The 17,380-nt window shown below is 30.9% G+C and overlaps 1 protein-coding gene across 1 annotated transcript; it reads right to left on the minus strand.

Annotated features, from left to right (window-relative positions):
* Nucleotides 1–1,015: 1,015 nt before the first annotated feature.
* On the minus strand, nt 1,016–17,018 carry LOC133191810 (RWD domain-containing protein 4-like). The gene is made up of 7 exons (XM_061327542.1): nt 16,959–17,018; nt 13,886–13,943; nt 12,552–12,632; nt 11,709–11,818; nt 2,533–2,578; nt 1,826–1,933; nt 1,016–1,202 (listed from the first exon to the last, which is right to left on the minus strand). Exons 2-7 carry the CDS (start codon nt 13,907–13,909, stop codon nt 1,020–1,022), a joined length of 552 nt encoding a protein of 183 aa, XP_061183526.1. The 5' UTR covers nt 13,910–13,943; nt 16,959–17,018; the 3' UTR covers nt 1,016–1,019.
* Between the last annotated feature and the right edge of the window lie 362 nt (nt 17,019–17,380).

Genomic DNA, 17,380 nt, shown 5'->3' on the forward strand with positions numbered 1-17,380 from the left:
AATGATAGAATGAGGTTATTATCTGAATACCTGTTAAAATAATCAGTATTCTTGAATTTACATAAGGCAGAAAAAAAGAAAATAATAATAAAAACAATATCTTTATCTATATCTTGTTTTTAGAATTCAATAAAATCATAACTCATTGTGTATTTTAACAAAATAAAGTATGAACATTATTTAAATCCACATTTCAGAGAATGTAAACATAATTCAGAATTGACCTTAACTTCAAAACAAACTTCATTTGCAGACAGAGGTGTTAATTAATCTCAATGTGGCAGATAAAGATAAATGCTTTGGATTTTCTTCAAGAGGAAAGTTAATTAATCCCAAGAGACTCATTGCAGCCTTTCATAGTTTACAATAGGAACATTCTCAGCAGTTATCTCTCTTTGCCCATTCACTCTTATATAAAGTTAAGGAATATACCCCACCACCCCAGCTCCAAACCAGATGATATAGAGAACCAAACTTAGCATCAAAATATGTCTTACTGCCTATTCAACTAACATATCAAATTTGAACTTAATTGGTCAACCCTAAAAAAAGTTATTAGAAAAAAACAGAAAATTTGTGGACGGAAGAATGACAGATGGACAGACTGACAAACAGACGGACAGACAGACAGACAGAGTGATTACTATAGGGCACCCGCAAATCCTTGCGGGGCCCTAAATATTTATTTACATATAATCATATTATTTTATGTATAAGAACAATAAGAACACCTTACACTTGCAATATATACATATAGACTACAGGAAAAAGCAACATTCTTAGTTACAGCACCATGTAATGTAAAGACTCTTTTTCGAAGTCAAATTCAAGTATGAATAGTAAGAGAATCATGTCCGCTGTAATGAATTAAATACTGTTGTCTATTTTTAAGGAATCTCATTCCAGTCATAATTCAAATTTGCCAGAAACATCAATAGCTATGCAACCCTTTACTGTCTTCCAAAACCCCATTCAATTAAAAACTTTACAATTATGTGTTTTCCCCCTCCTAACCCCCACTAGTTATTCTGTGACCCGGTCTGAGATAAATGACGTATAACATCCACCCAGTCCCAGCCCCGCGGCCTCTCTCCGGACGCGTCCAGTCGATCAAACATTTTACGCTTCTGATTCTTGGTCAGTTGTTCTTTTTTCTCCTTTTTCTTTGCCACCTCCATAACAGAAATCTTGTTGTCGCTGACCTAAAGACAAAGTTTGTGCATATACATCTGTGGGCCGTTTTACAAAAGAACTTACGACTAAGACAAAACACTTTAGTTGATTGTAAAATCTTACAAAACTTATGTTTCCATTAAAACACTGTTTGCATAGAAATATCTTTCTAAATTCTTTTCAAAAAGATTAAAACCATTTTCAATGTAAAAAAGGAAATTTATTTGCATAATAATATTTTAATCTTAATCGTAAGTTCTTTTGTAAAACGGGGTCCTGATATTTAAGTCTTACATATATTAGTTTTGAGAGGTTTTACTTAATAAACTAAATAAGTTGCATTCTTTGAACATGGATGTATAAATAACATGCTAGATATGTTATATGCTAGATATGTTCTTAGAATTTTATGAAAAAACATAATTACATGTACATGTTAGCAATGCATTAAAAATTCAATAGTTTAACAAATCTTTTTTGTCTTTTTGCTATATTTTATAAACATATCAAATCTAAGCAATTATTCATTTACTTTTTGCTTGCTTTCCAACTGATTTGATTCATATTCTTATAAAATCCCTTTCAAATAAACGGAAATAAATCTAAAGACCACAGGCACAAGTTTGTAACAGTAATCCATTGAACAACAAACCTGATTGATTGGTTGTGTTTCTGGTTGCTCAGCAACAAGGTCATCATAATTCTCCTTGACCCACTCAAACAATGTGTAGGTCATGGCACAGTCCAGTAAGTCAGGGATCTAAGTGAAAAGATAACTGAACATTAGAAACCTCCTTTATTGACTATTTTAAAATTGCAGTATTGAAGAATGTTTAATATTAATCCAAGCAATGAATGCTTTTCCCTTTCACAATTTTATCTACATGTACATAGAGAAAAATATGTATACTAGTATTCTTTTCCCTATCACATCCTGTATCAGCCCGAGACACCAATATCAGCCAGAGAGCCAAAGACCCGAGGGTTGATATTGGTGGAGAGCTGATAGAGGGTGTGATATAGAATGGGCTACATGAGCAAATACAAATACAAAATCACTAACTGGCCTATTATATTGAAGAACAGTAATCTAAAATTAAGAAAATGCCAATTAGAAAAAGAAGTGTATTATCACAAATTCTGTTTTTCAAAGGTTTAATTAACAAGGGGGTGATATAAATCCATATTAACCCTGCAGGATCGGCATCAGTCCTGGAAGCTGATATGCTTACTGTGACATCAGGCATATCCATTATACAGAAAAACCTGTATTTACTACTAAGTATGTTATACATGTTTATAAAAAGATGTTTGAAATAACAGAGGTCAATTGCAGGAAATATAATATAAACAAGCCACCTGTTCCTGAAGTCCTTCCATGATCTTGGTCTTTACAGTCTCATATCTAAAGACAGAAATCACAGTGATATTAGTCACCAATGTAATAATACATATCTAAAGACAGAAATCACAGTGATATTAGTCCCCAATGTAATAATACATATCTAAGACAGAAATCACAGTGATATTAGTCCCCAATGTAATAATACATATCTGAAGACAGAAATCACAGTGATATTAGTCCCCAACGTAATAATACATATCTAAAGACAGAAATCACAGTGATATTAGTTCCCAATGTAATAATACATATCTAAAGACAGAAATCACAGTGATATTAGTCCACAATGTAATAATACAGAAATCACAGTGATATTAGTCCCCAACGTAATAATACATATCTAAAGACAGAAATCACAGTGATATTAGTTCCCAATGTAATAATACATATCTAAAGACAGAAATCACAGTGATATTAGTCCACAATGTAATAATACATATCTAAAGACAGAAATCACAGTGATATTAGTCCACAACGTAATAATACATATCTAAAGACAGAAATCACAGTGATATTAGTCACCAATGTAATAATACATATCTAAAGACAGAAATCACAGTGATATTAGTCCCCATTGTAATAATACATATCTAAAGACAGAAATCACAGTGATATTAGTCCCCAATGTAATAATACATATCTAAAGACAGAAATCACAGTGATATTAGTCCCCAACGTTATAATACATATCTAAAGACAGAAATCACAGTGATATTAGTCCCCAACGTTATAATACATATCTAAAGACAGAAATCACAGTGATATTAGTCCCCAATGTAATAATACATTACATATCTAAAGACAGAAATCACAGTGATATTAGTCCCCAATGTAATAATACATATCTAAGACAGAAATCACAGTGATATTAGTCCCCAATGTAATAATACATATCTAAAGACAGAAATCACAGTGATATTAGTCCCCAATGTAATAATACATATCTAAGACAGAAATCACAGTGATATTAGTCCCCAATGTAATAATACATATCTAAAGACAGAAATCACAGTGATATTAGTCCCCAACGTAATAATACATATCTAAAGACAGAAATCACAGTGATATTAGTCCCCAATGTAATAATACATATCTAAAGACAGAAATCACAGTGATATTAGTCCCCAACTTAATAATACATATCTAAAGACAGAAATCACAGTGATATTAGTCACCAATGTAATAATACATATCTAAAGACAGAAATCACAGTGATATTAGTCACCAATGTAATAATACATATCTAAAGACAGAAATCACAGTGATATTAGTCCCCAATGTAATAATACATATCTAAAGACAGAAATCACAGTGATATTAGTCCCCAACGTAATAATACATATCTAAAGACAGAAATCACAGTGATATCAGTCCCCAATGTAATAATACATATCTTAGACAGAAATCACAGTGATATTAGTCACCAATGTAATAATACATATCTAAAGACAGAAATCACAGTGATATTAGTCCACAACGTAATAATACATATCTAAAGACAGAAATCACAGTGATATTAGTCACCAATGTAATAATACATATCTAAAGACAGAAATCACAGTGATATTAGTCCCCAATGTAATAATACATATCTAAAGACAGAAATCACAGTGATATTAGTCCCCAATGTAATAATACATATCTAAAGACAGAAATCACAGTGATATCAGTCCTCAATGTAATAATACATATCTAAAGACAGAAATCACAGTGATATTAGTCCCCAACGTTATAATACATATCTAAAGACAGAAATCACAGTGATATTAGTCCCCAATGTAATAATACATATCTAAAGACAGAAATCACAGTGATATTAGTCCACAACGTAATAATACATATCTAAAGACAGAAATCACAGTGATATTAGTCACCAATGTAATAATACATATCTAAAGACAGAAATCACAGTGATATTAGTCCCCATTGTAATAATACATATCTAAAGACAGAAATCACAGTGATATTAGTCCCCAATGTAATAATACATATCTGAAGACAGAAATCACAGTGATATCAGTCCCCAATGTAATAATACATATCTAAAGACAGAAATCACAGTGATATTAGTCCCCAACGTTATAATACATATCTAAAGACAGAAATCACAGTGATATTAGTCACCAATGTAATAATACATTACATATCTAAAGACAGAAATCACAGTGATATTAGTCCCCAATGTAATAATACATATCTAAGACAGAAATCACAGTGATATTAGTCCCCAATGTAATAATACATATCTAAAGACAGAAATCACAGTGATATTAGTCCCCAACGTAATAATACATATCTAAAGACAGAAATCACAGTGATATTAGTCCCCAATGTAATAATACATATCTAAAGACAGAAATCACAGTGATATTAGTCCCCAACTTAATAATACATATCTAAAGACAGAAATCACAGTGATATTAGTCACCAATGTAATAATACATATCTAAAGACAGAAATCACAGTGATATTAGTCACCAATGTAATAATACATATCTAAAGACAGAAATCACAGTGATATTAGTCCCCAATGTAATAATACATATCTAAAGACAGAAATCACAGTGATATTAGTCCCCAACGTAATAATACATATCTAAAGACAGAAATCACAGTGATATCAGTCCCCAATGTAATAATACATATCTTAGACAGAAATCACAGTGATATTAGTCCCCAATGTAATAATACATATCTAAAGACAGAAATCACAGTGATATTAGTCCACAACGTAATAATACATATCTAAAGACAGAAATCACAGTGATATTAGTCACCAATGTAATAATACATATCTAAAGACAGAAATCACAGTGATATTAGTCCCCAATGTAATAATACATATCTAAAGACAGAAATCACAGTGATATTAGTCCCCAATGTAATAATACATATCTAAAGACAGAAATCACAGTGATATCAGTCCTCAATGTAATAATACATATCTAAAGACAGAAATCACAGTGATATTAGTCCCCAACGTTATAATACATATCTAAAGACAGAAATCACAGTGATATTAGTCCCCAATGTAATAATACATTACATATCTAAAGACAGAAATCACAGTGATATTAGTCCCCAACGTAATAATACATATCTAAGACAGAAATCACAGTGATATTAGTCCCCAATGTAATAATACATATCTGAAGACAGAAATCACAGTGATATTAGTCCCCAACGTAATAATACATATCTAAAGACAGAAATCACAGTGATATTAGTTCCCAATGTAATAATACATATCTAAAGACAGAAATCACAGTGATATTAGTCCCCAACGTAATAATACATATCTAAAGACAGAAATCACAGTGATATTAGTCACCAATGTAATAATACATATCTAAAGACAGAAATCACAGTGATATTAGTCACCAATGTAATAATACATATCTAAAGACAGAAATCACAGTGATATCAGTCCCCAATGTAATAATACATATCTTAGACAGAAATCACAGTGATATTAGTCCCCAATGTAATAATACATATCTAAAGACAGAAATCACAGTGATATTAGTCCACAACGTAATAATACATATCTAAAGACAGAAATCACAGTGATATTAGTCCCCAATGTAATAATACATATCTAAAGACAGAAATCACAGTGATATTAGTCCCCAATGTAATAATACATATCTAAAGACAGAAATCACAGTGATATTAGTCCCCAATGTAATAATACATATCTAAAGACAGAAATCACAGTGATATCAGTCCTCAATGTAATAATACATATCTAAAGACAGAAATCACAGTGATATTAGTCCCCAATGTAATAATACATTACATATCTAAAGACAGAAATCACAGTGATATTAGTCCCCAACGTAATAATACATATCTAAGACAGAAATCACAGTGATATTAGTCCCCAATGTAATAATACATATCTAAAGACAGAAATCACAGTGATATTAGTCCCCAACGTAATAATACATATCTAAAGACAGAAATCACAGTGATATTAGTCCCCAACGTAATAATACATATCTAAAGACAGAAATCACAGTGATATTAGTCCCCAACGTAATAATACATATCTAAAGACAGAAATCACAGTGATATTAGTCACCAATGTAATAATACATATCAAAAGACAGAAATCACAGTGATATTAGTCACCAATGTAATAATACATATCTAAAGACAGAAATCACAGTGATATTAGTCCCCAATGTAATAATACATATCTAAAGACAGAAATCACAGTGATATTAGTCCCCAACGTTATAATACATATCTAAAGACAGAAATCACAGTGATATTAGTCCCCAATGTAATAATACATATCTAAAGACAGAAATCACAGTGATATTAGTCCCCAACGTAATAATACATATCTAAAGACAGAAATCACAGAGATATTAGTCCCCAACGTTATAATACATATCTAAAGACAGAAATCAGTGATATTAGTCCCCAATGTAATAATACATATCTAAAGACAGAAATCACAGTGATATTAGTCCACAACGTAATAATACATATCTAAAGACAGAAATCACAGTGATATTAGTCCCCAATGTAATAATACATATCTAAAGACAGAAATCACAGTGATATCAGTCCCCAATGTAATAATACATATCTTAGACAGAAATCACAGTGATATTAGTCCCCAATGTAATAATACATATCTAAAGACAGAAATCACAGTGATATTAGTCCCCAACGTAATAATACATATCTGAAGACAGAAATCACAGTGATATTAGTTCCCAATGTAATAATACATATCTAAAGACAGAAATCACAGTGATATTAGTCCACAATGTAATAATACATATCTAAAGACAGAAATCACAGTGATATTAGTCCACAACGTAATAATACATATCTAAAGACAGAAATCACAGTGATATTAGTCACCAATGTAATAATACATATCTAAAGACAGAAATCACAGTGATATTAGTCCCCAATGTAATAATACATATCTAAAGACAGAAATCACAGTGATATTAGTCCCCAATGTAATAATACATATCTAAAGACAGAAATCACAGTGATATCAGTCCCCAATGTAATAATACATATCTAAAGACAGAAATCACAGTGATATTAGTCCCCAACGTTATAATACATATCTAAAGACAGAAATCACAGTGATATTAGTCCACAATGTAATAATACATTACATATCTAAAGACAGAAATCACAGTGATATTAGTCCCCAACGTAATAATACATATCTAAGACAGAAATCACAGTGATATTAGTCCCCAATGTAATAATACATATCTAAAGACAGAAATCACAGTGATATTAGTCCCCAACGTAATAATACATATCTAAAGACAGAAATCACAGTGATATTAGTCACCAACTGAATAATACATATCTAAAGACAGAAATCACAGTGATATTAGTCACCAATGTAATTATACATATCTAAAGACAGAAATCACAGTGATATTAGTCACCAATGTAATAATACATATCTAAAGACAGAAATCACAGTGATATTAGTCACCAATGTAATAATACATATCTGAAGACAGAAATCACAGTGATATTAGTCCCCAATGTAATAATACATATCTAAAGACAGAAATCACAGTGATATTAGTCCCCAACGTTATAATACATATCTAAAGACAGAAATCACAGTGATATTAGTCCCCAATGTAATAATACATATCTAAAGACAGAAATCACAGTGATATTAGTCCCCAACGTAATAATACATATCTAAAGACAGAAATCACAGAGATATTAGTCCCCAACGTTATAATACATATCTAAAGACAGAAATCACAGTGATATTAGTCACCAATGTAATAATACATATCTAAAGACAGAAATCACAGTGATATTAGTCCCCAACGTAATAATACATATCTAAAGACAGAAATCACAGTGATATTAGTCCCCAATATAATAATACATATCTAAAGACAGAAATCACAGTGATATCAGTCCCCAATGTAATAATACATATCTAAGACAGAAATCACAGTGATATCAGTCCCCAACGTAATAATACATATCTAAAGACAGAAATCACAGTGATATTAGTCCCCAACGTAATAATACATATCTAAAGACAGAAATCACAGTGATATTAGTCCCCAACGTAATAATACATATCTAAAGACAGAAATCACAGTGATATTAGTCCCCAACGTTATAATACATATCTAAAGACAGAAATCACAGTGATATTAGTCCCCAATGTAATAATACATATCTAAAGACAGAAATCACAGTGATATTAGTCCACAACGTAATAATACATATCTAAAGACAGAAATCACAGTGATATTAGTCCCCAACGTAATAATACATATCTAAAGACAGAAATCACAGTGATATTAGTCCCCAATGTAATAATACATATCTAAAGACAGAAATCACAGTGATATTAGTCCACAACGTTATAATACATATCTAAAGACAGAAATCACAGTGATATTAGTCCACAATGTAATAATACATATCTAAAGACAGAAATCAAAGTGATATTAGTCCACAATGTAATAATACATATCTAAAGACAGAAATCACAGTGATATTAGTCACCAACGTAATAATACATATCTAAAGACAGAAATCACAGTGATACTAGTCACCAATGTAATAATACATATCTAAAGACAGAAATCACAGTGATATTAGTCCCCAATGTAATAATACATATCTAAAGACAGAAATCACAGTGATATCAGTCCCCAATGTAATAATACATATCTAAAGACAGAAATCACAGTGATATTAGTCCCCAATGTAATAATACATATCTAAAGACAGAAATCACAGTGATAGTAGTCCCCAATGTAATAATACATATCTAAAGACAGAAATCACAGTGATATTAGTCCCCAACGTTATAATACATATCTAAAGACAGAAATCACAGTGATATTAGTCACCAATGTAATAATACATATCTAAAGACAGAAATCACAGTGATATTAGTCCCCAACGTAATAATACATATCTAAAGACAGAAATCACAGTGATATTAGTCCCCAATGTTATAATACATATCTAAAGACAGAAATCACAGTGATATTAGTCCCCAACGTAATAATACATATCTAAAGACAGAAATCACAGTGATATTAGTCCCCAATGTAATAATACATATCTAAAGACAGAAATCACAGTGATATTAGTCCCCAACGTAATAATACATATCTAAAGACAGAAATCACAGTGATATCAGTCCCCAATGTAATAATACATATCTTAAGACAGAAATCACAGTGATATTAGTCCCCAACGTTATAATACATATCTAAAGACAGAAATCACAGTGATATTAGTCCCCAATGTAATAATACATATCTAAAGACAGAAATCACAGTGATATCAGTCCCCAATGTAATAATACATATCTAAAGACAGAAATCACAGTGATATTAGTCCACAATGTAATAATACATATCTAAAGACAGAAATCACAGCAACATTAGTCACCAACGTAATAATACATATCTAAAGACAGAAATCACAGCGACATTAGTCACCAACGTAATCATACATATCTAAATACAGAAATCACGTGATATTAGTCCCCAATGTAATGATACATATCTAAAGACAGAAATCACAGTGATATTAGTCCCCAATGTAATAATACATATCTAAAGACAGAAATCACAGTGATATCAGTCCCCAATGTAATAATACATATCTAAAGACAGAAATCACAGTGATATCAGTCCCCAATGTAATAATACATATCTAAAGACAGAAATCACAGTGATATCAGTCCCCAATGTAATAATACATATCTAAAGACAGAAATCAAAGTGATATTAGTCCCCAATGTAATAATACATATCTAAAGACAGAAATCACAGTGATATCAGTCCCCAATGTAATAATACACATCTAAAGACAGAAATCACAGTGATATCAGTCCTCAATGTAATAATACATATCTAAAGACAGAAATCACAGTGATATCAGTCCCCAATGTAATAATACATATCTAAAGACAGAAATCACAGTGATATTAGTCCCCAACGTAATAATACATATCTAAAGACAGAAATCACAGTGATATTAGTCCACAATGTAATAATACATATCTAAAGACAGAAATCACAGTGATACACGTATTAGTCACCAACGTAATAATACATATCTAAAGACAGAAATCACAGTGATATTAGTCCACAACGTAATAATACATATCTAAAGACAGAAATCACAGTGATATCAGTCCCCAATGTAATAATACATATCTAAAGACAGAAATCACAGTGATATTAGTCCACAATGTAATAATACATATCTAAAGACAGAAATCACAGTGATATTAGTCCACAATGTAATAATACATATCTAAAGACAGAAATCACAGTGATATTAGTCACCAATGTAATAATACATATCTAAAGACAGAAATCACAGTGATATTAGTCCACAATGTTATAATATATACGTGTATGCTGTCATGCTGTTTTCATGTATTTGTTTAAAGCTCTTTATCTGTGTTTCTGACATATGTTTTACACATACCTATGTGTATGTTTTATGATTTTGTGGCTACTACATGTGCCATGAGTATAGTACGCTCTGTGTAATTTTACGATATAAACATATATATTTCAATAAACATTTTGAAGGGAATGAAAACATGGAATTTCAAACAAAAGGTGTCAAAATCTGCAGGAAAAATTGAGATGAAAAAATATGGACAGCAAAGTATATTTTCTCTGAGATTATGATAAGAAAACATCGAGATTTTTTTTTACCTCAGTGAACAGAAAATTGTGGCCCTAAATACCAATGTGGGCTAGTAGAACTTGTGTTAAGTTGGGGGCCCCTAAGGTTTTAAGTGTTATCTGCAAACCTGTTGAGTTAGATTACTATACTTATCTTTATATTTCATACACGCATTATAAATGTGTTTACTATACACTTTACTTACATGTGTTCGTTATACACTCATTAACATGTATTTGATCACTGCACTTACATGTGTTTGCTATATACACTCTACTTACATGTGTTTGCTATATACACTTTACTTACATGTGTTTAATATACACTCTACTTAATATGTTTGATACACACTTTATTGATATACACTCTACTTACATGTATTTGTTATACACTCTACTTACATGTGTTTGATATACACTTTATTGATATACACTTTACTTACATGTGTTTGTTGTAGAATGTGTCCAGGTTGACCTTGGGTTCTTTTTCTGGGTATTCCTCACTCCAGACAATCTCCACATTGAAGGCACGGTACGATCCATCCTCCCCATACTAAAAGAGAAAAATCAAGTACTAAAAATATTGAAACATCAAAATATATGTGGTACGATCCATCCTCCCCATACTGACAGAGAAAAATCAAAGTTCAAAAAGTATACTGAAACATCAAAATGTATGTGTGGGAAGATCCATCCTCCCCATACTAACAAAGAATAATAAAGGTACTATAAGTACTGAAATATCAAAATACACATGTATGTGGTACAACAATCCTCCTCATACTGATAGAGAATAATCAAAGTACTAAAAATACTGAAACATCAAAATATGTGTGGTATGATCCATCCTCCCCATACTGACAGAGAATAATAATGTCCTCGTACTTGATTTCATACACAATAGGATAGTACTTTGAGTATTCAAATCAATTTTGCACATTTTAATATCTTAAAATCACTCTTAAGATTAAAAGTATCTTTCAAAATATGTGTGTTTTTGTAGTTCACTATGCATGTGTTCTGAGGTCATAAATGAAGTCGGGCAAAACAGTTAACTATCATTTTTCATTACTCATATTTTAATTTAAATTAACCCCCCCCCCTTAATTTTTAAAAAAGGATATCTCTCTTTCTCTCTCTCTCTTTCCCATCCAACCCCTCTGTCTCTGTCTCCCTCTCTCTCACACACACAAATTACCTATAATTATCATGATAATGCGAACATTTTTTTCAAGCAGAAAAAAAATTAACTCACTAAGAAAACTTCATTTATTACAGAAACCAACCTTGTATTGAAAAGTAGTAGGATTGACTATTTTGAAATTTTCATCACCCTCATAAATAGAATGGAGAACCTCCAATTCCTCCTATAAATAAAACATGTTAAATTCTAAATCTATAAGATAAGCTTTGTCAATTAATATGCATTTTTTTTTTACAAATTTACTGGAAAACTAACAGTTCTTCCAAAATAATTTGGTGCATTTAGATATGGGCTTAAAACATCACATTTACTTCTATAATAATTTCCATAGACAATAATATTGTACTTTACTTTGTAAACTAAAATTTACAATTGAAAAGCAGCTTTAAGGAGGGATTCTTCTCTTATTCTACTCATATTTCTTGTATTTAAAAATTCATGAAATTTTCATAGATTCAAGAAGACAATATCACTAAGTGATGGTATCAATAAGATTAAATTTGACCATTTTATTTTAGAAACAAGGTCAGGTCAAGGTCATTATCTTTTTCCTTGACATTTAGAGTAAAAAATTACTGTTGTTAATCATGTGATGCCTACTTCTATTTTAAAAGATAAAATGTTTTTCTTTTTGCACAGAAAGATGTTACCATATCAGGTCTATCAGATGATTCTACCAAATTAATTGACATTATTTAACTTAAATAGATATTGGCTAATCCGGATTTCCTCTGTTTTTCTTAATTTTTAGGATATATTAGTTAGTTTTATATACTTCCTATATTTAAATATTTCTTATTTTTACATATGGTAAAGTAGTCATATAAATATACAAAGTGATACAAAAACAAATAGATTTGACCGTTTAGTAAGAGAGAAAAAACACTTTTTACTGATTTTTTGCTCAAATCTGTTTTAAGGTTGGAGGCTTTCAAAAGCTAACAAGATTGTATTTTTTTTAGAAAATCATTTTTATTTGCTATGTTTTAAAACTTTAGGGCATTATTATTAATTTTAGTTACATATCAAAATTTCTTCAAGTCTTTGATTGTTTAAAAGAATTAACCAAATGAAATGTTCTGTAAGTGATTTTGATATGCAGAAAAGGAGATATTTTCATACGCCACCATTCCACCAAAAATATAGTCCCTTATGGATTTCAAACTCAGTTTACCATTTCTATTTAAAATTGTACAATTATGATGAGTAAAGAAAAATATGATCTTTTAAATACATTACAGCTAAGTTTATAAGACATACAAGCAAATATACTTGGATTATTTCGTCTAGTCAGAAATAATTTTATTATCAACTTAATAGATTTATTTATTAATAACTGGATGGAAATCATGTCCAATTATTCTGCATTTACATTTCATTTATAAATAAGACTTGGATACACGAGACAATATGTACCTCTTGTTGTTCTTTACATGTCATCTTGATGGAGGATTACATCGTATTTCTATCTCACCTAAAAAGAAAAAAAGATTAATTAAAAAGACCATAAATCAACATTACTTTATAATAAATGGTTATTTTTAAATAATATTCTTCCTACGAGTCACCATCTGACAACAAATATTAATAATCTAAAATTTTCAAAGTTATGGGGGAGTTGACAAGTTTAAGAAAACATAGATCACATTACAAAACACATTTATCATGTTTATATTGGCAGGATATCAGTTCAAACTTTCACCAGGTCTGGCATTGTTGGATACCTACGGGGTGATCTTGTCTTTTGCTCATGACCATTGGGCAAACTTGCAGAAATATCATTGTATGTAATTCAAACGCGTGGCTGCTCCACAAAGTTGATATGGCAAATCAACAAATTTAAGTTTACGTTACGTATGAATGTTCCACAATGACAAATTAAAACTTTTCTGTAGTTAACAAAGGGATTGCAAATAAATCTACTCGCCAGTGCATTTTGCAGTTTGAGAAAGGTACTCTCATATAATTTCTTACTGGAATTTGATGTAAGTGACCTGTACAATTGTTCTTTAATAACTGTTTTAAACAAAATTTGCTAACTAATAAAGGTATTTTCAAAACTGAAGAATTCCAATTTTCTGATTGGTATCTATTATCATGATTATAATAAAAAAAAATTTATACAGCTTATTTTACGAGGATATTTCTGCAAGTTTGCCCAAAGGTGATGAGTAAAAGACGAGAAAACCAGTGGGTATACGATGATGCAGGTCTGGCACAATCTTTTGATTAATATATAATTATTATAATCAAAGTTATCATGTATACTGTAGTATGTGGTGATGAATAATAAAGAAACACTATGGAATAATCCAAACTTTAGGCCAAAGTTTTTTTTCTTTTGGTTTACGATTCTGCCGACCCTAATTTTCACCAATCATGAAAATAAAAATAACGTCTTTTCCGACATATTTTTCCACATTTTTCTCAGCTGAACTGTTGGGTTTTAAATTTTAGAATGCATCTTAGTCAAATAAGCGCTTATTAATATATGAGACCTTTACAAACATTTAGGTGACCGTAAATAAACACGTGCAAACCAAAAATGGCGGTTCTGTCATGTAACAAGGTAATTCCTCACTGAAACTGAAAGCTATGACACGCACTTAAAGAACTTTTTCTGCGTGGAAAAGTGAATAAAATTTTGAATGTATGATCCCTTTCTCCAATTGCAATGTCTCAATTGGCTAAATTCATACCGTAATATTGGAGAGTGTATGCCCAACCCTGATCAACCTAGCAGACACGGATACACCAATAGATAATAATTAGGCCAATTTGGTGTTGAGAGATACATCTTAGTTGAAGTAACGCTGACTGGTATTTCACTGGACAAATTCAAATATGTATAAAACATTTGTTAATTTAATGAAGTAAATTCATTATACAAATCTTTGCAATTTTAATACTCAATTGAGATCAAAGCCCTTTGAATTACTAAGTAAATAATAAGCATTGCCTATTGTGCGCAGGTACATAACAAAAATTTAAAGAAGGACTTGATGAGAAACTATTAGGCTTTTGTGCCGCAGGTTGAAAAAATTTGATAGCTGCATGATCAAATTATTATAACCTTTATTTCAACGTCAATTACTTTTAATATTGTTAAACAATTAAGTTGTACTTTTCTTCAATCTAAATTTAACTTAAATTTGGACCTTTATTTTTAGTTTGTGGGGATGCCGAGGTTTATAACACATCACATATCACTGGAGAGCACATAAAGAAGTTGAACATCATGAAACAAGCACCGATTGACAAACAAAACTCAGAACTACATGCATGTAAATGAAAATGAAGATGAATTAAAGTTAGAAATGAATTAAAATTAAATAAAAAGTTATGTGATCTAGACAATAAAACTTAAAAACACTATTGACGTGTATTATTTTTATTTAAACAAACATTGCTAGCATTTTAAAATGAAATTGTTGAATCCTAAATTATTTTTATTTTTATTTTTCGACCACCCAATGCATTTTTTTGAGACAGAAAATGGTAAACCAAAAAAAAATAAAAACTTTGGCCTTAGTTGGCTTTAATATACTCATTATCAAGACACAGTTAAGTACTTACAAATACATTTGTGCTTGTTAGCAGTCTGCAAGCAAAAGAGCATGTAACTGATGTGCTTGAAACAGATCATCGTGTTCTGACAGTGACAGTGTAATTCAAACCCAGCATCTTTAGGACGTTCTCTTACATTCATTCAAGTTTATTTTTACTTTTCAGGTTATTGTTTTCATATCTTTACAAATATATCACAGATTTCACAATTTTCTTAAATATTAGCCAGCGCAGTGAACTTGTGAAGCAAGCTCTTTAGACTAACGTGTACAAACAGAGGAAATTTGGAATGAAATCCATATACAGTCAAACCTCCTTATCTCGAACTTGATGGGACTGAGATAAAACTTTGAGATATCCGAAGGTTCGAGATATCAAGGGTAAAATACTTAAGAAATACGTGGTTAGGACTTCCCAATCACTTTGACATATCCATGATATTCGAGATGTCTGTGTTTGAGATACCGAAGTTCAACTGTATTTATCAAACTTTTTGTATTTTTTTTGTATTTGTGTGGGTTTTTCCCAGAAATCTTTTGCCCCCATGATTCGTGTGATTACAGTGAATATAAGAGGCTGCAGTTATCACGAAGATCCAGTTCTGAGCAGAGAGCTCAAAAGAAACGAAATAATTTTAACCACTATACTTTTCCCTTCATTTAAAAAATGCATTAGGCCTACATAGATTCTGGTATAAAATGCAACTTCATACGACGTATGTGACATCACAGTCTAGACTGTGCGGGATTCTTCAATTCTTGATGAAGTTTGTGAAATTTTTAATTTACCACCTAAAATTGCTTAGGAGGCAATGCCTAGTGCTGGCTGACTTAAATAAATATGCATACATTAAATTTCAGTTTCCCACAGACTTATTTTGTTTAGTATCTGCCATCTGAACTAGCAGTACAAAGTTACAAACCTAAAATGTTTTCTTCCATTTATTCCATGCCACATGGGCGCAGACATTTTGGAAAAGCAAAGTAGGTCTTACCAAGTTAGCAACTCTGAGAGATATTATGGTGTGTATTGTAAAATCTGTTTTCTTAGTTAGATAAATATAAAAAACATGATAATTACTCATTTAAGGAATAACTGTCTTATTTTTTGGATTCATGATGTGATCAATCGAGTGGCTTGCGTGATAATTTGCATAAACGCCGAAGGTGTTTATGCATAAAATTATCACGCAAGCCAATCGATTGATCATCGTCATGAATCCAAAAAATCTGACAGTTATTCCTTATATTTACATGCTCCTGATTCTGCAAATTCCCGTGCTAATAGCCCCGCTTCTGTCTCTATTTGTCCCGCCCCGCACGTGATTTTTTTTTAACCGCGCCT

Source organism: Saccostrea echinata, unplaced genomic scaffold, assembly GCF_033153115.1.
Source record: "Saccostrea echinata isolate AGI-Se365-2 ecotype Australia unplaced genomic scaffold, CSIRO_AGI_Sech_v1 ptg000024l, whole genome shotgun sequence".
In the NCBI taxonomy this organism is placed as follows: domain Eukaryota; kingdom Metazoa; phylum Mollusca; class Bivalvia; order Ostreida; family Ostreidae; genus Saccostrea; species Saccostrea echinata.

What these genes read in the sequence shown, in the direction of transcription:
- LOC133191810 (XM_061327542.1), bottom strand. Translation starts at nt 13,909, where the DNA reads ATGACATGTAAAGAACAACAAGAG. An exon ending in CTACTACTTTTCAATACAAG is followed by an intron (nt 11,819 to 12,551) that starts GTTGGTTTCTGT and finishes TTTCTCTTTTAG; the next exon opens with TATGGGGAGGATGGATCGTA. An exon ending in TGGAAGGACTTCAGGAACAG is followed by an intron (nt 1,934 to 2,532) that starts GTGGCTTGTTTA and finishes CTTTTCACTTAG; the next exon opens with ATCCCTGACTTACTGGACTG.